We start from the raw sequence: 27,100 nt of genomic DNA, 5'->3' as shown, positions 1-27,100 counted from the left end.
CCCTCTCTTCAGTCTTCACCCTATGCTCCTTCTCCTACCAAGCTCCGACCGCCTCTCTCACGCATCCTTAGAAAAAGAAGTCGGCAGAGTTTCAAACCTCAAACCTTCCTCATTGAGAAGCTTTCACAGGCAGGAGTATTGGTGGCTTCGGCATGAGAGCTTTCGGTCATTTTTACCGGACTCGCACGAGATCATCAACTTTGGATTTAGCCAAAAACCCGCGAAATCCCGGCGACTCGGTGAAATATTTGGCCATCTTCGTGAAGTCGTTGCTATAGAGTTTCAGTGATGGCTTGGGGTTGACGATGAACCTCCTGTTACTCAATACCCCGCCTTTCAGGGTTCGAGCCTCCACGATTGTCATTGCCCATTTTCACGCTCACACTCACACTCAAGGAGGATTTCGTCCCTTCCCTGACGGAGAGGTAATAAGAAATCACGAGGCTTGGTTTGTTAAAGTTGTAGCTACCCTTTTTGTCCGTTCGCGTTCTTTGGATGCTTGTTTGGGGTATTTGTGTGAGAACTTGACCCCTGTGATAGCATTCGAGGTAATTAACCGGTTTGATAATCCAAAAGTGGGTTTCAAGTTCTTGGAGTTCAGTAGATTGAATTTGAGTGTCACTCATTCTTTTTCAACTTACAATTTGCAAATAAGGTCTTTATGTCAAATGGGTCTCCATGATTTGGCGAAAAAGGTGTTTGATTACATGAATAGTGATGGGCATTTGCCTGATGGTACACTTTTAGGATTTTTGGTAACTTCACTTGTGGTAGCAGGCAAGTTTGATCTGGCAAGGGAACTGCTTGCTGACCTTCGGGCTGAGAAGATTAGGATTAATACTTTTGTTTATAATAGTTTGTTAAATGAATTGGTTAAGAGGAATCAGGTAAATGAGGCTATTTGCTTCTTTAAAGAGCATTTGGTATTGCAATCACCTCCTGATACTTGGACCTTCAATATTCTCATCCGAGGTCTCTGCAAAGCAGGAGAAGTTGATAGAGCTTTTGAAATTTTCAATGATATGGGGAGGTTTGGTTGTTTACCTGATCTTGTTACATATAACACTCTGATAAATGGATTGTGTAAAGTTAATGAATTAGATAGAGGTTGTGACCTATTGAAGGAAGTTAAGTCGAGAAAAGATTGTTCACCTGATGTCGTGACTTATACATCTATTATATCTGGGTTTTGCAAACTGGGTAAGATGGGGGAAGCCTCAGTCCTTTTTGAGGAGATGATTAAGTCTGGGATTAATCCCAATGTGGTAACTTTTAATGTTCTTATTGATGGCTTTGGCAAGATTGGTGACATGGTTGCAGCAGAAAACATGCATGAAAAGATGGTTTCTTTTGGCTGTGAACCTGATGTAGTTACTTTAACTTCCATGATTGATGGTTATTGTCGAATTGGACAAGTTCACCTGGCTTTGAAGAGGTGGGATATGATGAAAGCAAGAAATATATCTCCAAATGTTTATACTTATTCAGTTCTTGTCAATGCCCTATGCAAGCATAATAGACTTCACGAAGCTCGTGACTTTTTAAGGCAGTTGAAGTGTAGTAATGTCACTCCAAAACCATTTATATACAACCCTGTGATTGATGGATATTGCAAGTCCGGGAATGTGGATGAGGCAAATGTGATTGTGACAGAAATGGAGGAAAAGAGATGCAATCCTGATAAAGTGACATTCACCATTCTTATTATTGGACATTGCATGAAAGGGAGAATGCATGAATCAATTAACATTTTCAATAAGATGTTAGCAATTGGTTGTGCTCCAGATAGCATAACTATTAGGGCACTGGTATCTTGCCTATTGAAGGCTGGGATGCCTAATGAAGCCTTTCACATTGCACGAACATCACCAGAGGACCTCAATTTGAGTTTTTTATCTTTTAGAGCTACTATTCCTTTGAAAACAAATGCAGACATCCCAGTGGCTGCTTGAAAGAAGTTTAGTGCACAATTGGAATATATTTATTGGACCCATCACTCAAACAAGGTCCGGCTTTATCATGCACCCCCAAATTGTAGCATGCTCCAGAGAGTTTCAGTCAGTAAGTGCTTTGTTCTTTTTGAATTTTTAGCAAGTTCAACAAGAAAAATTTTGCACTGTACTCCAAAAAAAAATGCTGGTACTGATACTGTTGTATCTGTATGTACGAAATTTTTTCTTCTGCACTTTACTTCTAGTATTCATTTTTATTCTCAACCTTGAAGTAAAGTCTAACTTTGCATGTCTTGGTTACTTTCTCCTGCTATTCACAAAGTTCACAATAGGTCCAATTTCACTAGTAATTTTCTTATTATAGGTGCTTTCCTCAGGTAAAAAAAGTACCTTGTGTAGCCTATTGTTTAAAATAGCTGGTTGTTATAAGATGTTGTTTGTTGTTGATTGTATCTATAGTTCTAGTACATGAATGAGTCGAAAGGAGGAATCTACTAATGGATGTGTTATTGTCTTGTTGACTCATTATCTGTAATGATTTATAAGATAAGTAGAAATGAAAGGGGATAAAGAAATAAAAATAAGAGTATTTGGTAAATCAAAAAAAAAAAAAAAAAGTAAGAATTTTCCTCGTGGGGTTGTTAAGCACATATTATGGTTAAAACTTTTTAGTTTTATTATTCAAATCACCCAACCATTTTTAGATGCAAGATTTTACAATTTTTTCCCTAACATAGAAAGAAGTGGAGCACTTACAACAATGAGATCCTTGTAAAAAGTAAACTACTTATACCAGAACAGAAGCCTACTACCACCACCAGTATTTCATGGAAGTTTACAGCCTGCTATTGGTAGTTTACTATTAGCCCTCCATTGCTGCGCTGCAAATTGTTTGCTGACTAATCAGTATCATCAGAAACTTTTGAGGACGGTGCCTATTTCCAAGTTAAGCAATATGGGGAAGGACAATGATTTTTGTCTTTTAAGAAAATTTACAAAGAGAAATTCAATACCAAGAATTGAGTCAATTCATGCTTCTGGAAACTGAATTTAATTGATGGCTTTCATAGATGTTGAGTTTGCCATGCTAAAGTTTTGTTTTGAAGTGTTAAAACCTGTAAGTGGGGCCCTTGGTAAAGTTGGATACCCTAATTTCATGTCACTTTATAATGCCAGTAGTTCTTTTGCACAATCAGTATTTGCTATAACATGTTTCCATTCAAAGGTTGTTGCATTTGCCGCTAGGATTTGTTGCTTGTAGATTTTTTTTTCGGCTGCAATAAGCTTTAGCTTGTTCTTCTACTGAACTTGGCAATGGTTGAGTTGTTGCAGCCACAAGAAGTTCTGGGTTTGGCCAAGGATTGCTTCAATCATGTACCTCTTTGAATTCCCATGCCGAAGATACTGATGATAATGGAGTTTCACAAGAGAAACTCCAAGTGGAATGTCATGGAAAGGGAAAGGTCTCGAAACATGTGGGGAGTTGGGGTGATTGGGGCTCGACGAGCTTGAGTGCTTGACATTCATTGATACACTACACTCAGATTGTTTAGTAAATTTTGATTCTATCACTATTGTGAGAAAGCAGAGTTATTTTCTAAAGCAATTATTTGAGTATCAATTATTCTAGTGCATTGAACTGTATCAGATTTACTATTATGTATACTAAGCAGCACACTGTTACAAACTTCCAGTAGTTGAGGAGGTGGCAGTGTGCTGTAGATTATGCTTTCAAGTTTCAACGTTATTACCAGAATTTCTTTCATTTGCAAATCTCAATATTTGTCTTCCTCCATTTTGTGAGAATTCCTTAGTCCTGGAACATATTGCCATTGTAGATTTTGGTGGTTCAGCAAGAGAACTGATCTGTTTTGTCCAGATTTCTGATGGTATTCTAGCTTTCCAAGTAAGCAGGCTGATGATGAACATGGCATCTGTAGGTGTCACTCTACTGACTTCAAAAAAAAAAATTGATTGATCTCTTCATTGAAGCAGGGCCATGTTTTTGATCCCTTGAAGATGGAAAGAAAATGGCCAAGCAGAGAGATCCATGTCCATCTTCAGAGATTTCAGAACTGTTTAACCATGTTAACAATTCGCAAGGATGAAAGGTAAAAGAAACATGTAAAAGGGGAAAAAAAGAGAAGTCCGGTTAGACTAAAGTTTGTGGAGAAAAATGCTTTTCAAGAAAATATAAGGAAAAAAAAAGGGCAGTTTTGGAAAAAAAATGATTTATTGTATTTTCTTATTAAAATATATTAAATTTAATTTTAAATTAATATTTCGTATTTTTAAACTAATATTTTTTAAATTAAATATAGAAAAATTACTTTTTAGCCTTAAAAAAAAGTAACTCCCAAATTTTTTTTATCACTTTCTCTAGAAAATTAATAAAAAGAATAAAATGTAAACCCATCACCACAAAAACTCCAACATCACAAAATCGAAGCACAAAATATAAATCTATCAACACAAGCAAATGTAAATCCATCACCATAAAATTCCATTAGGTTGAACCACTCTCAAGAATTTCTCTCTCTCATGGCTTTAACATTCTTGATTCTCTCTCTGCTTCAAGATTAGCCAGACAATAATGAGCAGATCGGATTTTCAGCACCTGCGATAGCTATCTGCAATACCAATTGATGATAGTCACCTACGATAACCACCCACGAATAAATAGTCTCACCCACGAATAAATGGTCTCTCCAACATATCTGGTGATTCATTGTAAGTAGAAATCGAATTCGATCTGCAATCATGTGTGCACAGTGACCTACGATAACTACCCATGATTAAATGGTGTCTCCAACATATCTGGTGATTCATTGTAAGTGGAAATCGAATTCGATCTGCAATCGGGTGTGCACAGTGATTGGGTATATCGATGCTGTCAATGGCTTCATCGCTAAGGCTATTGCAACCTTACTGCTTCCATTTTAAATATGTAAGAGTTTCTTAGTTTAGAAAAGAAATTCTCTTGACAGTTGGAATGGGAAGAATCAAACTCCACGAAACCCATTTCTGCATTCATCTTTACTGTATATCGTGTTTTTGTGTTGTTGATAACAGTGCTCTTGGTATCTTTTGATTCGCAACAATATATTTATTGTACTCTCAACAATATGTTTATTTTTCTTCTCTATTTTAATATATGTTTATTGTTTATGAATTGAAGGAAATAATATATGGTTTGTGGGTTTTAAGAATTTTTTTTTTTATTAACGGTAATTTTAATATAAAAGTATTTGATTTTAAGAATTATAAACTTTATTATTAAAATATTCTATTTTAAAAATAAAATGATAAAGAATTTAAATCAATCAACTTTTTAATAATTTTAACGTTTAGAATAGAATAGTTAGTTTTTTTAATTTAAAAATAGATATCAAATTTAATAATTTTCTAAAATTCTTTTACACATTTTTTTTCTAAACAAAGCTTAAGGGTTTATTTCAAATTATTATTATAATTATAATTGAAAAAGCATTTTTTAAAATATATTTATTAAGTATAAATCAAAACTCGATGAGTTCTAATTTTATAAATTTTAATAATTTTTTTAATAATTATTTAAAACAATATCTAATAAATAAATATATAAATAATGAATAATCCATACGGGGCCTTCTAGAAGGGGATTGCGAGGAACGACGCGTGTCGTTGTCAGGAAGCCGTTGACCTTTGTTCTCGAAAGTCATCGTTATTGCTATTTTTTCAAGTAAATAAATAAAAAGAAAAATAAGAATCATTGAATTTTCTCATGTCTACGGATTAACTGCTTGGAATTCTTCAGTAGTGCGTTTGATTGAAGCTCTCTTCAGAGTTCAGATCCATTTTCTCATTTCTAACGCCAAGCAAGGTACAGTTCGTTTGCTCTGCGTTCTCTCTTTTTCTCTCTGTTTTTTAGTGTTGTGCTTTGTATTATGCTAAATTTTCTAATCTTTCTACTTTATTTGTAATCCTTGCCCAGTATTCATCCAACCCTAATTGTTCTCATTTGCTTTTCAATCGCTATATTGATATGATTCCCAATCATTAGTAGGCTATATGGATGCTTAAATCACAACTGATTAGGCATAGGCGCATAGCATATGTGATCAATTAACAAACAATTTCATTTCGGTAGGCTTGGGATTGAGCATGTTGAATCCTTCCATGTTATTGTATTGACTTGCTATATCCTTGAACATCGATTATTGGACCCCACTGTTTTCCTCTGCTGATCTCTCTTTTTGGGTTTTTCATTTTTGACAGCAGTTGGTTTTTATCTGTGCTTGTTGCCTCCCCATCCATCCATCCATCCATCTCTTGAAAGTTTCTTCAATGGCTGATGCAGGACTTTCTCAATGTACATTTCATGTCTTCTTAAGCTTTAAAGGTGATGACACTGGAAAGAATTTTAGTGATCATTTATATGCAGCTCTGGAGCGAGATGGATTTCACACGTTTAGAGATGATGATGGAATTGTGAGAGGGGCGAACTTTGTTGCAGAAGTCGCAAAAGTGATGCAACACTCTAAAATATGCATAGTTGTTTTCTCCAAAAACTATGCCTCTTCCATTTGGTGTCTTGATGAACTTGTGAAGATAATGGAATTAAGGAAAACTGTTGGGCTTGTTGTTTTTCCAGTTTTCTATGATGCAGATCCGAATCAAGTCTGGGAACAAAGTGGGAGTTATGCAGAAGCATTTGCTAGACATGAAGAGTTATTTAAAGGGCAGATGGACAAGGTGCAGGGATGGAGAGCAGTGCTTAGGGAAGTTACAGATTTGAGTGGGATGGACATACAAGAAAGGTAATTTTCAAAAATGTTCTCCTCGTGGGAGCTGAAAAATTGTAAGAGATAAGCTGATAAAATGAGAACATAAACACAGCTGAAAATTATGTCATTGCCATAGATGACAATGAAGCTTAGCTTTACCCTTCTTTAAAATGTTTTTGGTCATTATATTTACTTTGTTTTCAATTTACATTTTCTTGAGAATTAAACTGGATATTTCACCATATCCAAAAAACATATTTATTCAAAATGTCAATCGCTAATCCTATTGACTGAAAATTCTACTTGCTGCTTTGTAGGCATGAGGCAGATTTTATTCAAGATATTGTCAAAAAGGTTGGGAAAAGGTTGGATTCTTCAGTATTATTGCATGTTCCCTCCTATTTAGTTGGAATAGAATCTCGACTAAAGGATATTAACTCTTGGTTACAAGATGTTTCAAATGATCCTGCTATCGCAATAATCTCTGGGATTGGTGGAATTGGGAAGACGGTCATTGCTAAGAAAGTTTATAACCTAAATTTAGACAGATTTGAAGTTAGTTGCTTTCTGTCCAATATCAGAGAAACTTCAAAACAACCTGATGGTTTAACTTTCTTGCAAAATCAACTTCTTGAGAAATCTCTTAATGGAAAGATAAGCAAAATCAAAACTGTAGATGAAGGAAGTATTAAGATAAAAGATGCAATAAGCTGCAAAAGAGTTCTTATTGTTCTTGATGATGTAGATCAATTGGAGCAATTAAATGCAATCATTGGAATGCGGGATTGGCTATATCCGGGCAGTAAAATCATCATAACAACTAGGCATGAGCATCTTCTTAGTGCATATGAAACTTACAAGAAGTTCAGAGTTAAGGAATTGGATGATGGTGAGTCACTTCAGCTCTTCAGTTGGCATGCCTTTGGAGAAAACTATCCGATTGAAGGTTACATAGAGCACTCAGCAAAAGTAATAAAGCGTTGTTTTGGTATTCCATTAGCTCTTCAAGTTTTGGGTTCTTCTCTATCTGTCAAATATGCAGATGAATGGGAAAGTGCATTAGAAAAGTATGAAGCAATTCTTGATAGTAAAATTCAAAATATTCTCCAAATAAGCTATGATTCTTTACCAGATGATCATGACAAAAGTTTATTTCTTGATATAGCTTGTTTCTTTGTTGGAAGAGATGTGGATTATGCAGTTAAAATACTTGACGGTTGTGGGTTCTACACAAAAATTGGAATTCAAAATCTCATTGACCGACAGCTTGTTACAATCAAAGACAGTAAGCTGATGATGCATCCTCTGCTTAGAGACATGGGAAGGGAAATTATTCGCCAAGAATCTCCTGAGAACCTGGGGAAACGCAGCCGAATATGGTATCACGGGGACGCATTCACTGTCTTGAGACAGAATATTGTATGAAGATCTTCTTATGTATGTTAATATATTTGATAAGCCAAGCATGCTGATACTTATAATTTTCCTTTTTCCTTTTGATTTGAATTTCATTTTCGAAGCAGGGTACAGAAGCTATTAAAGGCCTCATCCTCAACCTACAAACAGTAATGGAAGAGCAGCAGCATATGATTTCTTGTTTGAATCATGCAAAACGAGAATACCATGAAGACCTGATTTCCAAATCCAGACAAAAACGATATCGTCTTGGCTTCTTCTCCTGGCAACCTGTGGAGAATGGCCTAACAGCTTCATTTTCCATGTCAAATGAAGTAGTTTTTGAAACAAAAATATTTGCAAAGATGCATAAATTAAAACTGCTCCAGCTTAATTATGTAAAGCTCAATGGAAGTTACAAAGATTTTCCTAAAAGTTTAATATGGTTGTGTTGGCATGGCTTCCCTTTGAAATTTTTACCATCCAATTTACATCTGGAGAAGCTTGTTGTTCTTGACATGCGCTATAGCAGTCTAAAATATGTTTGGAAAGGAATCAGGGTATGATTTTACTCTCTCTCTCTTTCTCTCTGTTTTTCTCTATCAGACCTCCATATAAACTGACTACTGTCTTCTTGTCTTCTTGAACAGGTTCTTGAACAGTTGAAAATCCTCAATCTGAGCCACTCCCATGATCTTGTCTGCACCCCCGACTTCTCAGGGCTACCAAATCTTGAAGAATTGAAATTGAAAGGTTGCATAAATTTGGTTGAGGTTGATGAATCTATTGGGGACCTGAAGAGGCTTGTTTCCTTAAACTTGAAAGGCTGCAGAAGGCTTAGGAAGCTTCCAAGAAAAATTTTTATGCGGAGATCACTAGAAAAACTTGTTCTTTCTGGTTGCTCAAACCTTGATGAACTGCCCAGCGAACTTGGTAAAATGGAATCACTAAAGGTGCTTCATGCAGATGGCATAGTAAGTTCCACAACTACACCATGTTATTCAACCTTCTGGTCCTGGCTATCGCAAAGGCATGCCATAGAGTTCTCTTTTCCGCTGACTTCGCCACCTCACTCCTTAGTACACCTAAGTCTTGCCAATTGCAATCTATCAGATGATAGTATCAACTTTAGTAGCCTCCATTCCTTGAAATATTTAAATTTAAGTGGAAACTTGATTTATTGCCTACCAAAAAGCATTAACGGGCTTATGAAGCTTGAGTCCCTTCTATTAGATCACTGCAATATGCTACAATCAATCCCTGAACTTCCAACAAGTTTAAAGGTACTGAGTGCAGAAAAATGCACATCATTGAAAAGAATTGCAAATCTACCAAACTTGATGAGATCATTATCTTTAAACCTGACTGGTTGCCAACAACTAGTCGAGGTTCGAGACTTGTTCAAGTTAGAACCAATAGGCATTCTTGACGTAGAAATTGGCAATAAGTTGGGCTTGTTCAACTGGGATTTTATGGAAAATATTAAAGTTGAAATGTTCAGTGTTATGACAAAGACATCAAGGACAGCTCCTCCCCAGGTATATTGAATATCTTCTTCTAATTTTAATTATTTACTCTTTGAAATGTCTTGTGCATCATCTGTGTCTGCTCTTTCTCACTTTGTCAATCATGATTCCAATGACAGGTTTTACTTGAATGTGGCATATGTAGCATATTTCTTCCAGGGAGTGAGGTTCCAGACTGGTACAACCCTCAACTTGGGGGGTCACCAATATCTTTTACTGTGCCCCTATCCCGTGGTCACAAGATCCATGGTTTGAATGTATGCACTGTGTACGCATGTAATAATCTAAGAAATGGATCTGGTGATCATCATTGCACTAAGGTCTGGAATAAAACTAAGGATCTAAAGTGGACCTACAGCCCAACTTTCTATGGAATTCCTGAAACAATTGAGAGCATGCTATGGTTAAGCCACTGGAAATTAGGGGATCTGCTGGAAGTTGGGGATGAATTGAATGTTTCAGTGGTCATGCCAACTGGTTATCATGTGCAAAAGTTGGGGATCCATCTTGTGTACGAACGGGAAAAAGAGGATACCCAACTGAACTGTGAAGAAACACAGCAAAATACATCTTCCTGGTATCAAAATTTCAGCATTGTTGATGCAGATATGTACAGGGTACAGAGGGATGCTTTTTTTCTCTGCAACCATGATTATTTACTTCACCAAGAAATATCAGAATGTGGTCGGGATAACTTCCAGCAGCACAGCCAGTTATTTGAGCAATAAGCAGAAATTAGAGGCATGTATTTTTCTCATCCTGTTTTTCTAACTGAGATGTATAACCAGCAGTTTCTTGTTATCTCTTTCTTTGTTCATATTAGTAGTACATTTCTTTCCTTATATGTTTCTAGATATATTGGAAATTTTCCAGTTTATATCACGAATTATATATAACAAACTTTTCCTCCACCTCCCAGGTGGCAACTAGAAGGAGACACGAGCAGATAAGGAAAAAGAAAAAAACTTCAGGAAGCCTCTGCATCTTTAGGAAATAACCTGTGATGGAGCAGTGAACAAACTGGTGGAGTAGTGGCTTTTTGAGAATACAACAACAAAATATTATAGGTTGAAAGTTTATGGATAAATTCGTCATTTTAGAACTTAGAAAGTTGAGCGTAAGTTCTGTGGGTCCATAACAATGGTAGGTGGAAAGAAGAAAATGACCCCAGTAGGAAGAGAATTTGCTCAAGTTCACTTTTCTAGCAAATTAGATTATTTATTCATTATTTAAACATTGTGTTCTTGTGGAATGGCTCATTAGTTACATCTGGTATAATCCCAGATGCTTCCCTCTTCTTTTCTTTTCTATGGGATTGGCCTTGATTTTTGAACTATTAAGTAGCAAATAGGAACTATGGATCACTCCTGCTGATTTTGAAGTGCAAAACCACTATATAGGCATAATGGAAATGCAAGCAGGAACTATAGAAGTTGCATCAAGAGCAAAAATTAGAGAGAGCCATTAAGTAGGAATTCTCCATTAACTTAATGGAATTGCTTTTGGAGAAAGCCTATTCAAGCAGCAATATAAGAACACTTTTTTAATTAGTTGGATGACAAGTAATTCTACTAAATCTATTCATGCATAGCAGAAAAGAGAAAGGAACTTCTTAAAATCTTCTGAGGGAACATTTGCCGGACCTGGCAAATAGCTCATATAGATAACAATTTCTGAGTGCTGGCAATGATACTTCCAATAGCTGCATTGGTATCACTTGTAGACTTGGAGATGTTGGTGTCAGGATGTTAGGTCCATGTTACAAAACTTGGCCTGACCCACCGCCTGCAGGTTATCATGGGAGGCTCCATTGGCTAGCTTCAATTCTGTTGAAGGATTATATATAGGCTGGCTCTGGAGACCTGAAACGTAGAGCAGTTTTAGCAGAAGTTTAGGCAGGTTCCTTGAAGAATCCTGTTGCTATGCCGATTCCCTTGTTGGCTTGGAGAAAATGGAATTGGCAGTTGCACCCATTTTCAAATGACTTGGCCTAGACCACCCACCGCTGGTGGCAATGGGTGGTTCCATGGACGCTACTCTGTTTAATGAAGTAACCAAAATTAGCTTCGATAAGCATCATTACCACTGGGCTTCTGCCATTCCTAGTTTCTATAATCATTGAACTCGTTGTTATCGCCACCGGTATTTCTAGGAAAGCATGTGGCTGTAATTGTCTGGCGGAAATTTGCTGCAAAGGGCCAAAGCTGGGTCAGCCAGCCTCCTTTTTGTTAAAAGTTTTGGGTGAAAGAATTGGATACTCCATTTTGGTTCAGGTGGCAGGTACCACATGGACTATTTATAGTGTTCGCGGAGTTTCCAGAAAGTGAAAGTTTAGCAGGAAAGATAGTCCAGCACGATTTAATCTCTCCATTGACACAACTGTTAGAATCATAAGGTAATGCTACAAATGAGAACCTGGTAAAGCACCAAAGCTTTTATTACAAATAATTTTGTACTTTGTACAGAATTCAGTTTCAGTAAATGGAAGCCTGTACAAGTTTAGGTACCTAAAGCTCCCTTGTCTAACCATATTTCAAGGATCAAAGGCTGGAACGTCTTGCCAATGATGATATATTGCACGATATAATGTTCTATCAATGACACTCCTATAAGGATCCTCCTCTCTCTTCTTCAACAAGTAGTCGATATTGTGTTCAACTTCAGATTTTATCTGCAAGTACAACTCATTTGCATAATCTCTGTCTTTCAGAAGCTCTTCCTTCCCCTTCGTCTCAATGGGCTTTCCGAATAGATAATAAAATCGGCCAGGGACCTTAGGCAAAAGTCCTGGAATAAACTGTTCTTGGTGGGCAACCTCGCCTTCACTCTCATTCCTGTAATCAGACCACACACTTTGTCAATGGAGATTCAAATCTAGATAGTATCTTAAGCTGATATTGTTTTTCATTTCTAGCCAGCAGATCAAATGTCACTTCATAGAGAGTAATCACCTGGGTCTTACAGCATTGCGATTTATCTCTCTAACAAAGTCATTAACAAAAGGGATTTGCATTAGGTCGTTGTAGTCAAGAACCAACTGCCACAACCAGACAACAAACAGCTTTTAAGGTTTTACAATTAGGATGAGAATAATAACTGCAAACTGAAGTTTAGAAAAAGTAAGGGAAGTTTTTATAAAATTGTCTAAAAGGCATATGAAGGTAAGGAGATAAAAGTATCAGAAATACTTAAATCCTCCAGATACTGGGCCCTGTGTATTTGCATATGCACAAAATATGAAATAAGAAAATAGTAAGTCTAGTTCACCTAAATTTTCTACTAGAGGAGACACATATCCACTTCCATCCAGTAATTATTATGCTCCCAGCACGTATGATTGACACAAATGTTTTAAGTGTTTATAAGATTAAAAACCAAAAATTGGTCATAAGTAAGACCAAAGTTTTTGGATTGTTTGCATAAATAAATAAGAAAATCAAAACTTCTCTTTCTCTTTGGGTATAATCATTAAAAGAAACTATGTTCATTTCTAGCTGGCAGTAAAGAAATAGAAAAGAATGAAGCATGTGCCATATCCAAAGCAGACAAAAACATCTGTACTATCAGGAACAGGGTCTAGTGTAGAAATGATATAGTGGTAGCAGAGGGAAAGTAAAACTCACTTCTGCTATATCATCTTCTCCTACAGTCCCAAATGGCACAATTGTGGCCCCAAACCTTGCAGCCATTCTCACAAATTCTTGTTGTTTAGGCCAACATAATTTATACTCTTCACCCTGGAAATCACAGAATTGTTACAACTTTGAGGACCTGAAAAATATAAAGGCAATAAATAGCTTAATTAAGCAAAGAAGGTGAGGAGGTGGCAGCTATGGTGATTGTGGAATAATAGCATACAAGAAATCTTTGCAAGTATGGAGCAGTAAACTACTATTATGGTGCCTATGGCTTGCAGAACAACAATGTGAAAATATAAACCAACTTCAACAATTTCCATATGTGAAATTAGAACAAAAAATATATTTTTCAACCAAAACTTCATCAAGTGACTGCAAGAAAGTTCGCGTACCTTATAATGCAAAGACTCCCGTGCACCTCCAGGATAAAGAAGCACATGCGATTTTGTTGAAAGCAATCTGAAAATATTTCTAGCTGTAACTGGTACAGCACCCAGTACTTTCATCAAAGCTAGTACAGAAAATTCAGAAGTTGAATTTTCCAGTGAATCTGTAAAGATTACCGGATGTGCTAGACCACGCACAACAATTTTCTCTCTCAGTAATTCTTCTACGAGAGGGAAAAGATCAAATGCCATCAGCATGTGGTAACCAACAAGCAAGACAGGACCTTCCTTTGGAACCCCAGCAAGGCCTCTCACTATCCGTCCATCATCTAGAGTTGAGAACATAACAGCAGCAGTAGCAACACGTGATAATCTGAGAAGTATGTGATTTTCTTATTAGCTTGAGCCTAGAATACAAATTCATGTACAGGGATGCAACTTCAATAAGCTGGTAAGTGTCAGCAGTCAAATCCCAAACTCAGAGAACTAAGCTGGTTTTACACCAAGGTGCTCTGGATTTCAACCTCAACACCTAATTAACCAATAAAGTCTAATCATTGATATTGATATGCATGCTAGCAATTTTAAGAGTTTTTAGTTTTAAGACAAGCAAATAAAGACTGAAAGGCAAATAGAATAAACAGTTGACAGATGTGACATAAACCATAGATTTTAACCATCTAACCTAAGTGTGAACAATAAGAAAATAAAAAGTTCAGGCTTGAGGATCAAATCACCTTTTGTTTCATTGCAAGTACAAATGTGACATAATCATAGATTTCAGTAAGCTAGATCAAGCAACCTAGGATGCCCATTAAGTTTGAAGAGACGACATATAATCAATCTGCTGAATTACCCATAAACTTCATAAACGGCATATTTGAATTCTGACATGCTAGGGGGTACAAAGTCTGAGACAAAATCGAGCCTCCTTGAACAACGATATTTGCAAGCACCTTTAATAATAGTGAGCAGACTAATTCCAACCTCCTGTGCCATAAAGGAGAAGGTTCTATTAAAGGGATTAGAAACAAGATAAAAAGCAGCCAGTTAAGTCTTTCCTCGTGCTGTGGAACAATGAAATAAGCGAAGCTTGTAGGCAGTAAAGAGAAAAGCTTAATATCGTACAAGTTATGGGTACAAACCAATTCAAATGGCCTTACATCTCACCTAGAAACAAGAAAAATTTAGGAGCACCGCACTTGTCATAAGCATAAATTCCTTAGAACTTTGGAATATTCCCATTAGTTACAAATGACAAAGTACAAAACATCCATACTCTAGTCCATGTTGAACAGTCTCAGAATTGGATCATAACTATTAGATAGAGATGTATCTTTGTAGAGATAAATGTTAAAGGTTGTTAGTATAGCTGTACTGTAACAAACCTTATCTTGTAAAGGTTATTTATACCCATGTTTACAGTTTAATAAATATACTTTTTGCCTACTGTTCATGGTATCAGAGCCAACTAGGGTTTAAACACCTCCTTCTATTTTTTTTTTTTTTCTTTCCCGATATGTCCACAGGCTCTGCTCTTGATGAGTCTTCTTCTTCTCCTTCTATTATTTCCTCTTCCTCTTCTTCGATTATTTCCGATTCTTTGAACACTATACCCAATGTTTCTCATCAGATTCATGTTAAGCTTACTTCTCTCAATTATGTTCTTTGGAAGACACAGATGTTGCCTTTACTGCGTGGCTATAATCTTGATCGACATATCAACAAGAGTTATGTTCCGCCGACACCTACCCTGGCGAATTCTGAACCCAATCCAGCTTATGTTGTCTGGTTTCGTGAGGATCAGATCGTCATGAGTTGGCTTAATTCTTCTCTTTCTGAAGCCTTGTTGTCTAATTCTGTTGGTGCTCTGTCTGCTTTGGAGATTTGGACACGGTTAGAGCAGAGTTTTGCGGCTGGGAATGCTGCACAGGTGCGTCATTTAAAGCATGCAATCCATCACTTGGAACGGAATACCGATTCAATTGAAATCTATATGCAGCGAGCAAAAAATCTCAGTAATCAATTGCTTGCTCTTAATAGTCCGATTTCAAACGATGATCTTGTTGGAGCTATTCTTGATGGGCTAGGACCAGACTATCGTCCTTTTGTGCGTTCTATTGAAGCAAAATTGCAGATGCCCTCTTATGATGAGTTGTTGGGGTTACTGTTGACCGAAGAATTACAACAGAAAAAGTATGAGAATACTGGTTCTCCGATGACTGCGTTGTTTACCACACGTACACAACAGCCTACGATGGGCTCCTACAATTCAAATAGCCGAGGACGGCGTGGTGGTCGCGGTGGTCGAGGTGGAAGGAATGGTGGTCGTTTTCAGAATTATCAGATGTCTGCTGTTCAATCACAGTATTCGTCAGGTCCGTTTTTGAGTTCTGCTACTTGTTATAACTGTAATGGTTCGGGTCATGTTGCTAGATTGTGTCCGAGTCAACGCCGAACAGTTTTGCCATCACCACAAGCTTATCATACAATTTCAGCTCCTGTTAGTTCAACTCCGCCTTGGAATTCTGTTTCAAGTTCACAAGGTTCACAAGGGTTTCGTCCACAGCAGCAGCCTTGGATAGTTGATACTGGTGCTACGCATCATCTTACAGGTTCTCTTGGAAACTTGACAATTGATTCTGAATACACAGGACCGGATGAAGTAACAATAAGCAACGGTAATACAATTCCCATCACTCATGTAGGCAGTACAATGTTGCACAGTAATCATGATTTTCGTTTGAGCAATATTCTGTTTTCCCCTCATTCTCCATTTAGTTTGTTGTCCGTTCTTAATTTTACAAATGATAATCAAGTCTCACTTGAGTTCTTTCCTGATTGCTTTCTTATCAAGGATATCCCCACGAGGAGGGTCCTTCACAAAAGTCCGGTTGAGCAAGGTCTTTATAAACTCACAGCATTGAGTCGTCCGACGGCTGTTGTGCATCATATTTCTTTTCGGTCTTGGCATTCTCGTTTGGGTCATGCTCATGATGGAGCTGTCTTGTCAACCTTGCAACATAATAATATTGTTTTTTCTTCCAATAAAAAAGAATTATGTTCATCTTGCTGTGTTAGTAAATCACAGCGTTTACCATTTTCTTTGTCTAGTTTTAATGCTTCTGCTCCGCTTGAACTCATTTGTTCAGATGTATGGGGTCCTTCCCCTGTTCCTTCGATTAATGGCAATCGTTATTATGTTCTTTTTTATGATCATTTCAGCAAATATACATGGTTATATTGTCTCAAACGAAAATCTGATGTGTTGTCTACATTTATTAAGTTTCGAAAATTTGTTGAAACTTTCTTTGGGCGACAGATTAAAATGTTTCAATGTGATTGGGGAGGAGAATTTAGATCTCTTGCTACATACTTGGCTGCTAATGGGATTTCATTACGTTTATCTTGTCCATATACGCCTCAGCAAAATGGTTGTGCTGAGCGTAAGCATAGGCATGTTGTGGAGACTGGTTTGGCTATGTTGGATTTTGCTACTTTACCGTTGGTTTACTGGGATTTTGCTTTTGAAACTGCAGCTTATGTGATTAATAGGGTAGTCACTCCTTTGATACACAAATCACCTTATGAAAAGTTATTTGGAGCTTTGCCTGATTTGTCTAGTCTTCGTATTTTTGGATGTCTTTGCTATCCTTATTTACGACCGTATAATAAACATAAGCTAGAAAATCGGTCTTCACCGTGTATTTTTCTTGGATATAGTCTGGTGCACAAAGGGTACAAGTGCTATGATATTTTGGCAAAACGTTTGTATATATCAAGACATGTGATATTTGATGAAACCAGATTTCCTTTTGAATCTCTTACGGTGCAGGTTAATAATATTCCTAAGTCTGTGCAGTCAAGCCAAGGTATTCTTGGGCCGCCACCAATTCATTTAATTCCAACCATTTCTTCTCAAAGTGCACAGAATGTTCCTTCTACTACTGAGATTGTTCCTACTGCATCGGGTTCCGACGTAGAGCTACTGCCTCCCCCTGTATCAGTTTTGTCTGAGACACAAGTATCTCCAATAGTTCCATCAGATCGGTCTGGTGTGGTTCTTCCTCTCCCAGCACCACAAGGCAATACTCATCCGATGTTAACAAGGTCGAAGACAGGGCATTCCAAGCCTAAAGTTTTTTTGGCAGTTACGCCACCTCTACAACCTGCCACGGTCACAGAAGCAAAACGTTATAAAGAATGGCGTGAAGCGCTTGCCAATGAGATTAATTCATTAATTCAGCTTGGGACTTGGGAGCTTGTGGAAAAACCACCAAACGCTAATGTAATCGGCTGCAAATGGGTGTTTAAAATCAAGGAAAATTCAGATGGTTCTTTAGATCGTTACAAGGCACGGCTTGTTGCAAAAGGATTTCACCAACGCCCGGGGGTAGATTTTGGAGAAACGTTTTCACCAGTTGTGAAACCAGTGACAGTTCGGTTGGTCTTAAGTCTGGCTGTTTCACAAAAATGGTTAGTAAAACAATATGATGTGTCTAATGCTTTTTTACATGGTCAGTTAAACGAACCAGTCTATATGCAGCAGCCTCCGGGATTTGTAGATGATACAAAGCCAAACCATGTTTGCAGACTTCGAAGGTCATTGTATGGTTTAAAACAGGCTCCGCGTCAATGGAACAACTGTCTAAAGGAAGCTCTTCTTCAGTTTGGTTTTCTGCAGTCCAAACTTGATACTTCTCTATTTATTTTTCGGCGAGATAGTGAAGTGCTTTATTGCTTGACGTATGTTGATGATTTGCTCATAACAGGAACTAGTGAAGTTTTGGAGCGAGAATTGCAGCGTCACTTGAAACTGAAATTTTTGCTTAAAGACTTGGGACGGTTACACTATTTTTTGGGTATACAGGCACATTGGCATAATGATTCGTTACTCTTAACTCAGCAGAAGTATGTTTTGGATTTATTAAAGCGAGTTAAAATGGACAACTCTAAATCTCTGGCTACACCACAAGCAACAGGTTCTGCAGTACAACGCTGTTCTTTTGAATTTGATGATCCCACGTTGTACCGCAGTACCATTGGCAGCTTATTGTATCTTCTATTCACACGACCTGCGATTTCATTTACAGTGAATAGATTAGCTCAATATATGCATCGGCCAACTAATGAGCATTGGCAAGAGGTGAAGCGTGTCCTTCGTTATTTACAAGGCACGACTGAATATGGATTGCTTCTTCAGCCATCGACTGTTTGTGAAATTAATGCATATAGTGATTCAGATTGGGCGGGCAGCATCGAGGATCGGAAGTCTACTACTGGTTTTGCTATTTATCTTGGTCGGAATCTAGTCTCTTGGGCGTCTAAGAAGCAGCGCAGTGTTTCGCGTTCTTCCACGGAAGCAGAATATCGCGCTATTGCAAACACAACCTCTGAAGTACTTTGGATTAGAAACTTGCTGCAAGAGTTGGGTGTCCAAACACGTATACCTATTCTTTGGAGTGATAACTTGGGGGCTACAGCTCTTACAGTAAATCCAGTATATCACAGCAGGATGAAACATGTCCAAATAGATGTACATTTTGTGCGTGATAAAGTTCAGGCTAATGAGATTCAGGTACGCTATATTTCTACGAAGGATCAAATTGCTGATGTTTTAACTAAGCCATTATCTAAGCTGCGATTTCAGCAATTACGTGCCAAGTTGACTATATTTCCACATCGATAGTTCAACTTGAGGGGGTGTATTAGATAGAGATGTATCTTTGTAGAGATAAATGTTAAAGGTTGTTAGTATAGCTGTACTGTAACAAACCTTATCTTGTAAAGGTTATTTATACCCATGTTTACAGTTTAATAAATATACTTTTTGCCTACTGTTCAATAACCAAATGACCAAAAAATGGTAGTTAGATGATATCCATCAACATGCTTCTATGAAGAGAAAATTCAATGCCTCAAATTCTGAAATAGAAAGTATTTCAAAGTTGAGACCTTGGATCTTTTAGCTTGTTTCAATACTACTTGTTTTTGGATACAGCGGACTGTAGTTTTGATACTTCAAATTTGGGGGCTTTGGTAAAAATACATTGAGACCAAGTCCTAAGAAAAGCACCAAAAGATATGTTTTCAGGCAATAGCCATGAAGAAAATGATACCACTTATTACGACAAAGAGAAGCATTATTCACTAGTATTCAGCAGTTAACATGTGTCATACATGCGTTTAACTCACTAAGATGTTGCACTTACTTTCTACATTCTACTATATATTTTCTGTATTCCATTATTCAGTTTTTGTACTTTTGCAGTGAACTATAAAGTTTAAGAAGGAAATTCTATTCCCAATCTCAGGATCATCTCATCAACAGAAACATTAAAAAAAATTTCAGATGGTTGACATAGAACTGGCTTTAATTGGTTGAAATGGTGGTACATTTATTCAATCACCAACGCTTTAAGGTGTTGATTAAACTTTAACAGGCAATGCAAAATTTCTATACTGACCAGAAGCTCTATTGATTTCAAATAGTTCAAACAGATCTAGAAAACTGCAATGCAGTATCTTAGACACTCATCTTTCATACAGCCACTTAATTCAGATACATACATCACAAACATGCTTGTTGTCACATACCAGTAAAATTGTATGCCCATGGTCTTTGAAGAGATAAACTTTGCAATTTTGTAGTGAACTTTTAAGACGCTTAGCTTCATCAGCACTGGGAAGCATATAATCCTTGCCACTATAATAAATACACCAACACCAAACTTTAATACCACAAAAATATTTATCAATTCTAAGGCGATTTTGCAGACATTACCAACGAGAAAATCAAGCACAGAAAAAGGGCATCATTTTCCTACAAGGAATAGATTTGTGATCCTTAAGTAATCACACACTTCATTGTGATATGCTGATAGCAAAAATACAAACATAGATGAGAACATGTTTTTCCAATCATGCTTCTAAATCTCAGAAAGCATACAGCTTCTATAAAATAGAATAGGAAACAAATGAAATGATGTCCTATCTTTTGTTTTAGTAACCAAATGCACACATGCTAATCTTTGGAGGCAATAAATAGATTTGAAGAACCTTTAGGACTCATCAACACAAAGGAAAGAAGATAAGCATAGTTACTTTGGCTCATTACTTCACTTTAGTACTCACGTTGGACAAAATTAATCAATGTATGAGTGGTAAATTAGACAGAAAATCTAACAAAAATTTTTGAAGTAGATGATTTTGACCTCCGGCTGTAAGAAGGATAGATTTTGTTGTATTTTCAAGGAGTGTCAGGATTAAATTTCAACGACACCTCCTTAATCAAGCCAGATTCTATTTGTATGGACTAATCCTACATTTTTCATGGTGAATTTATCAAATTGTTGGTGGTAGGACTCTAGAGCTAACAGGTCATTTAAGGCTTAAAAGTTTACTATCCATCACATTAACTTCTGCAACAGAAATCATGTACATGTAATGTAATACTAGCAGTCATTAGTGATGCAACATGATCGTTGATTGAATCATGCCACAGTAAGAACAAACGTCCAATTTCCATACACCATTTTAAGAAACACTTGAAACACAAGCAAAAGCGAAGCAATTTAATCTGAGAGATTCAATGAAGAACAACACAAGGTCAAGGGAGTAAAGACCTTGCAATCACTAGCACTTCAGCTTTTACGGCATGAAGGTGGGAATTGGCATAAGCAGAAGCTGAGTTAACCAGTTTCAACTTCCAAAGAAGAGTTTCTGTTGGAATGATATCAGCCAGACCCTGAAATTCAACATAATAATATCTCTCCATAGCCCTAAAATATAATATTTGAACTGATCAAAAGTATCTTAATAATCTGAATGTACATTAGTCAAGTTATTTTCGGAACAGACAAAAAACAGGTCCTGGTCTGTGGACAACAAAACCTGAAAATCACCGATCTTATTTATGTAGCATGTGTTTCCTTTGATAAGATAGCAAAGCACTCCAATCAACTTAGGCCTTTGCACTATGGAAGTGATTTAATACCAGTTTACGGCTTACATTTTATTAGTTTTCATAAAAGATCTAGAAATACTCACCAAACTTTAACTATAATCACACCGACTATGGCTTTGAACATTATCTAAACAAGACTAACGATCAACCAAGTTGTTAATGAAGATGGGAAAATAGCAATCAGGCATGAATTCAGAATAAACTTTAGCTATCTATACCGCCATTCAATAATCTACATGGTAAGGTACATTCCTGAACATTTTGTGTCCATTACATGACAAAAGCTCTAGTTATTGGGAAATAGCGAGTATAAAAAGAGACCAAAAGCACTAAAAAGAAGACAACAACATAAAAAGTGCAAAAAATAGGCACCGCATTCATCTTAATTTCTTACAGAAAGAAGTGGAAACAAAGCAGTGAGATTGCCAGACAGCTGTTTAATTTTTGATTTGGGAGGAAGCCTATTTTCAGTACCAATCGTCGCCATCTTTAGTGGATCACCTGTGTCATGAAAAGAAATGTTAGCAAGTAACATGGGAGCAATTTATTTTCTTAATTGATTGTCTAAAGCTTTTTCTTATTAGTACTTTTTATCAGAGATAAAGCAATTTCAAGCTGCAAAAGGTCACATTTGACTATGAGTCAAATGGAAACTGACTTGTACAATATAATCCTGGTTTTCAATTAGATTCTCTGCAAAATAAGGGCAAGGCTGTAGTAAATATCAACCTTTCTTACAGCCCACAAGTGTAGCATGCTCCGTGTACTAGGTCACCTTGTTTCTTCCATGATTTCAATCATGTTGATTGTTGACTCATTATCACATTGGATTTCAAATTGTAAAAGTTAGAAATGTATAATTGTAAGAAAATCAACCAAGAATATGCAATTTCCAACTAACAAAAAGTCCATGTTCAGTGTTTTAGACAGTACAAAGTATTCCACAGCTTTTTCTTCCCGTGATTGTCGCTTCCCCAAAAATCATGGTTCAAAAGAAGGGTCTGACAATCCTATAACCAAGAGATCTGTTGAATCCCACATCGGTTGTGGAAAGGGTACTGGCACTCCTCCCCTTTGAACTAACTTTTGGGGCGAGTTAGACCTGGTCCAAATTTAATATGGCATTAGAGCCTCCCCATCCGATGTTGGCCTCCCATAAATATGTCATGCATAGGGATGTCAGTCGGGCGGGTTTTCGCGGGTATCCGATCCGCCCAAACCCTATTAGGACGGATTTGGGTTTTTACAAAACGGATTTGGGCGGGTTCGGATTTGAAAAATGCTACCCGTCTCGGATTCGGGTAGGGTTCGGGAATAGGTGCTCGGATACCCGTTACCCGAACCCGAACCCGATTAGCTATATTAACAAAACTAAGTGAAGTAACCCTAATCCCTAATTCCTTTTTTCATTTTACTCTGCTTTCCTCTCTTCGTCGACGCCTCTCTCCCTCGCTTCCCTTCCCATAGTTCTCCCTCTCCCCCACTTCACTGACGACTGCCGGCAGCCCAGTCGGCACCGGCGACGTCTCCTTTCTCTCCCCAGTCAGCGATCTCCCCAGTCAGCGATATCTCCTTCTCTCTCCAGCGGCGACATCTCCGACTTCCCAGTTGGAGACAACTCTTCCCTCTCCCCGTTCGGATTTTGTAAATATAATCGGGTTCGGATTTGGATACCCTGAATTTCGCGGGTACCCTACCCGTTGCCATCCCTAGTCATGCACCAGTAAAAAATTCTGGGTGTGAGGAGTGTGTTGAATCCCACATCAGTTGTGGAAAGGGGTAATGTGCTCTTATGGGTCATAGGCACTCCTCCCTTGAGCTAGCTTTTGGGGTGAATTAGGTCTGACTCAAATTTAACAAGTTCGATAGAGACTTTTCTACGGTAGTGTACTAAGGAGTATTTAATAAGATTCACTTTATTTATTCCCTTTACTTCTGATCAACATTAGTGAGTGAGCATGAAAGCATATTGTCGAGTAAATTAACCAAATATACATGTTTTTGGGTAACAAATAGTCCATATTTAGTACTTTAGTCGAATGACTGATCTGAAGGAACCACTAACTTAAAATAACTTGTAGGTGAAACACACATAAATAGTTTATCTCTAACACTATTGCATCAACAGACAACATACCCATAGCAAAGCTGAAAAGGTAGGGGACTGTATTATGTAATCCATCAGGCAAAGCCTCCAAGATTGGGAGCAGGAGCTGTAGTTGTGATCTGCCAAATGAAGTGGCTAAAACAAAAGGCCATAAAAATCAGACCAACTGAAGAGTGCAAACCAGGAAGTTATTAAGAATACATGGTGAACAAACTACTGCTTATCTCTGAACTGACTTGGATTGGCTAGTATCAGGACAAGGTCAATTTTAGGATTACGGGCAGCAACAGCAAGTGCTAGACATCCTCCAAAAGAATCCCCAACTAGATAAATTGGTTTATTTGGTGAAGCAGCATGCTTAGTCCTCACTGTTTCTTCAACAAATTTCAGTAGTCCTTCATGGAATAAAATAACATTAAATTACTGATAAATAGCAACTTTTCTATTTACAAAAAAAGGAAAACTATTCTTATTTCTCTGGTTGGCATAAAGTTACTCATGAATGATTTCATCTCAAAATTTCATCTTCCTGAGTTATCAATGCAGACAAATTACTAACACAAGCAAGTAAATTCATATAAATTTTCAGGTTTCCAAATTTAATACCTTCAAATGATGTCCTGTCGTACACTGGAATATGAAGGCACCAAACTTCAAACGCCCTGCATTTGCCAAAATTTTCAATTGCTAACACATGACGTATACAAGCAAGAGTTTACAGCTTCTCTTTGCCATAAAGCATCCATGCAATAAATCTTTAGTAGTTCATATAGTTTGAAAAGGGAATGGACTTGCAGAAGTTAACGTGAAATTAGAAAATAAACTGTAGCAAGTGTAATGATTTCATTATGTTTTATGATCATTGATCAAGGTGGATTTCCGGTGAGTCTCATAAGAATCAATGATAAGAATAAATCTGTTGCATACACAACAGTAGCACTGAAAGTGGATTTTCCACTGGGAAATTGGCAATGTTAGGGTGTTTCAGGAGCATTCAGCTCCGAGCAAATCCAAAACTATCCTTGACTTGGGATGCCTATTTTCAATTTCCCATAAAACATGATTTCAACTTACTTCTGTTCTCATCTTTTTTGAGATGAACATTCAGAGCATAATTATTTAAATACGAACGTAAGTCTTTGCAGTTGTAATGAAAGTAGAAATAAAATAACTTACTTCCCAAGGGCTTTATGGTGCAAAATAAGTCCCAAGCCAACACCATCCATCCCTGCAAGTATCAATATGAAAAGAAATTTTCAGTATTCTGAAAATCCTATAAACTTACATGGTAAAAGTTGAATCCACCAAAAATTACTCAGATATTAAAGATCCAAATCACTTCCAGGAAGCCAAAATCTTGTTTATTAGGAAGTCTATCCATTTTTTTTATTTTTTCTCCTTTTGCAGAACTTGTAGAGAAGTAAAATTTCAACTTAAAAGAGTTTCTCCACAAAGGGACTCAATACCCGGTAAAAACAGAAGAGTTGGAGAATTTTTTCGAGGCTGCCCACACTCAAGGGGGCAAAACCACCGAGGTGGCCCTCCATCAGGCCTAATCATCTCCTTGGCTACATCAAGATAATCCTTCACTGTCTTGGTACCATATCCATCATCCCACAACGCTTCCAGATCTTTTGAAACATCTTTCGTCCACTTTTTCTGTGGTACAAACCCCAATCTCCCATTTTCTCTATTAATCAAAGTCCTCTCCTCTTCCACCATAGTACCTCCATCATAAAGAACTCCATTCTTCTTTTTCTGATCAACGGAAGAAGTTTCATTCACTACATTTGAATCAGACAAGAGCACTTTCGGGTCCTTACTACCTACATTCTGAACTCTCACTCGAAACCGACCCTTAATTACTGAATTTGTCAAAAAGTAAGGTGATAGCTGGAAAGACAAAACTGATGCCATGGTCTATATCACAATGGCAGACAGCTACTACTTTCATAAGTTTTTGGAAGACTTGCAACTACTTCCAAGCTTCAAGTATCAAACAAGAGCAACTATAAATAAACTTGGGAAACTTTTCAAGCACCTGAAAAGGGCTTCAAATTAACAGATTGCGCAGAATAATGAAGAACCCTTAAATTTCTCACCCCTAATATTAACCTTGGAACAACTTGAGACTTCGTTGAGGCGCTAAGCAGTAACGTCCGAGCCTTTTCAAGTCCTATAGCATTTAAAAAGGGCTGCAACTGCCAAATAAGGCTGGTGAATCACTGAAGACTGGAAAACTGTAACTAGAGAATCAAAGCACCAAAAATATGTAAATTTTAGACCCTTCCCAAGTCGGCTATTGAGCAAATTAGAACCCCTCCCATTTTGAAGTACCAAGAAGCAACAGATAAGAAAAACAAAAGGATCTCAACTTAAAATATCAGCAAATGAACCAAACACGCTTACAATGTTCTCCCTAAATCACTCTAACTGAAAACAAACACACCCTTCATGCTTATCAAAACAATTAAGACCCACCCCAAAAAAAAATGAAGCAAACCCAGAAACAAAAGGAAGTGCAAAGTTTGTAGAACACCTAGTTCTAGAGTTCTTATGTGAGACAAGACAAAGAAAAAATGGCAGCAACATAGATTCAGTGGCAAGAAATAATTCTGAGAGCCACAGGTAATAGGGGAAAGCGAACGAACTGAAGAAAAAAAAATATTAGCGTGTAAGAAGGTTCTTGAATTATGGATATTCTAGCTAAAGAAATAATAACAGTTACTTTTTCCTAGATTTCTTTATCTTGAGCTTTGAGAGGTCCATTTTTCTGCTTCCGCACACGCCATTTCCACTTTCTTGAATTTCTTTGGTTCTTGTCTAGCTGCACATGCAATACATACTCTCCATCTCTCGCTCTCAACGTACGGTTCTTAGGTAATGGTGGAGTGAACAAACTGGTGAAGAAGTGCCTTTTTGAGAAAGCAACGACAAAATACTCTAGGTTGAAAGCTTAAGGATAAGTTCGCCATTTAAGAACTTGGAAAATTGAGCATAAATTCTGCAGGGCAATTGCAATGGTAGGTGGAAAGAAGAAAATGAACCCGGTAGGAAGAGAATTTGCGCTGTAACATAATTGGACAATTTATTTCTTCTATGTTATCTTGTGAAACCAATTCTCTCTAGCCTATGATAAATCAATTCTCTGTATCAATCAATTAGCATATGATAATCCTCTATAATTTTTTATAATTATATATGGATTATGTTCAAACCTCTAATATTACTCTCAAGTTGGATCATAATATTTATCACTTGTTAGTTGTTAAGTTGATTACAAGTTGCTTCCGGTTGTTCTCATGTCTTCATATGACTGATGGAGATTAAATTTTTTTGAATCTTCTCAGTAATAAATGACAAT

General features: G+C 37.2%; 3 protein-coding genes across 8 annotated transcripts; 2 read left to right on the top strand and 1 right to left on the bottom strand.

Moving 5' to 3' along the window:
- Window positions 1–6: 6 nt before the first annotated feature.
- LOC110622162 (pentatricopeptide repeat-containing protein At2g06000) lies at window positions 7–3,731 on the top strand. The gene is made up of 2 exons (XM_021766579.2): window positions 7–2,061; window positions 3,285–3,731. The coding sequence occupies exon 1, from the start codon at window positions 306–308 to the stop codon at window positions 1,950–1,952; it is 1,647 nt and encodes a 548-aa protein (XP_021622271.1). The 5' UTR covers window positions 7–305; the 3' UTR covers window positions 1,953–2,061; window positions 3,285–3,731.
- Window positions 3,732–5,585: 1,854 nt separating this feature from the next.
- Window positions 5,586–14,654, top strand: LOC110622148 (disease resistance protein RUN1). 5 transcript variants are annotated; one of them, XM_021766555.2, is made up of 7 exons: window positions 5,589–5,814; window positions 6,213–6,751; window positions 7,036–8,137; window positions 8,239–8,673; window positions 8,764–9,651; window positions 9,759–10,380; window positions 10,559–14,654. In XM_021766555.2, exons 2-6 carry the CDS (start codon window positions 6,279–6,281, stop codon window positions 10,365–10,367), a joined length of 3,507 nt encoding a protein of 1,168 aa, XP_021622247.1. In that variant the 5' UTR covers window positions 5,589–5,814; window positions 6,213–6,278; the 3' UTR covers window positions 10,368–10,380; window positions 10,559–14,654. The 5 variants fall into 5 exon arrangements, with proteins under 5 accessions (XP_043816149.1, XP_021622247.1, XP_021622245.1 ...); XM_021766553.2 differs by having other exon boundaries at window positions 6,210–6,751; XM_043960215.1 differs by having other exon boundaries at window positions 5,590–5,814; window positions 6,292–6,751.
- On the bottom strand, window positions 12,048–26,852 carry LOC110622152 (acyltransferase-like protein At1g54570, chloroplastic). Of its 2 annotated transcripts, XM_021766565.2 has the most exons (14): window positions 26,465–26,852; window positions 25,203–25,937; window positions 24,913–24,964; window positions 24,343–24,398; window positions 23,973–24,131; window positions 23,767–23,871; window positions 22,024–22,130; window positions 21,289–21,410; window positions 20,261–20,369; window positions 14,520–14,653; window positions 13,670–14,036; window positions 13,263–13,376; window positions 12,591–12,676; window positions 12,048–12,473 (listed from the first exon to the last, which is right to left on the bottom strand). In XM_021766565.2, exons 2-14 carry the CDS (start codon window positions 25,651–25,653, stop codon window positions 12,173–12,175), a joined length of 2,163 nt encoding a protein of 720 aa, XP_021622257.1. In that variant the 5' UTR covers window positions 25,654–25,937; window positions 26,465–26,852; the 3' UTR covers window positions 12,048–12,172. The 2 variants fall into 2 exon arrangements, with proteins under 2 accessions (XP_021622257.1, XP_021622255.1); XM_021766563.2 differs by having other exon boundaries at window positions 25,203–26,852.
- Between the last annotated feature and the right edge of the window lie 248 nt (window positions 26,853–27,100).

Source organism: Manihot esculenta, chromosome 9 (assembly GCF_001659605.2).
Source record: "Manihot esculenta cultivar AM560-2 chromosome 9, M.esculenta_v8, whole genome shotgun sequence".
In the NCBI taxonomy this organism is placed as follows: Eukaryota; Viridiplantae; Streptophyta; class Magnoliopsida; order Malpighiales; family Euphorbiaceae; genus Manihot; species Manihot esculenta.
This window is presented reverse-complemented; position numbering and strand designations above follow the sequence as displayed.

What these genes read in the sequence shown, in the direction of transcription:
- LOC110622152 (XM_021766563.2), bottom strand. Translation starts at nt 25,653, where the DNA reads ATGGCATCAGTTTTGTCTTTCCAGCTATCACCTTACTTTTTGACAAAT. An exon ending in CACCATAAAGCCCTTGGGAA is followed by an intron (nt 24,399 to 24,912) that starts GTAAGTTATTTT and finishes TGGCAAATGCAG; the next exon opens with GGCGTTTGAAGTTTGGTGCC. An exon ending in GAAGTGCTAGTGATTGCAAG is followed by an intron (nt 20,370 to 21,288) that starts GTCTTTACTCCC and finishes TATTTATTATAG; the next exon opens with TGGCAAGGATTATATGCTTC.
- LOC110622162 (XM_021766579.2), top strand. Translation starts at nt 306, where the DNA reads ATGAACCTCCTGTTACTCAATACCCCGCCTTTCAGGGTTCGAGCCTCC.
- LOC110622148 (XM_021766555.2), top strand. Translation starts at nt 6,279, where the DNA reads ATGGCTGATGCAGGACTTTCTCAATGTACATTTCATGTCTTCTTAAGC. An exon ending in CTGTCTTGAGACAGAATATT is followed by an intron (nt 8,138 to 8,238) that starts GTATGAAGATCT and finishes TCATTTTCGAAG; the next exon opens with CAGGGTACAGAAGCTATTAA. An exon ending in CAAGGACAGCTCCTCCCCAG is followed by an intron (nt 9,652 to 9,758) that starts GTATATTGAATA and finishes TTCCAATGACAG; the next exon opens with GTTTTACTTGAATGTGGCAT.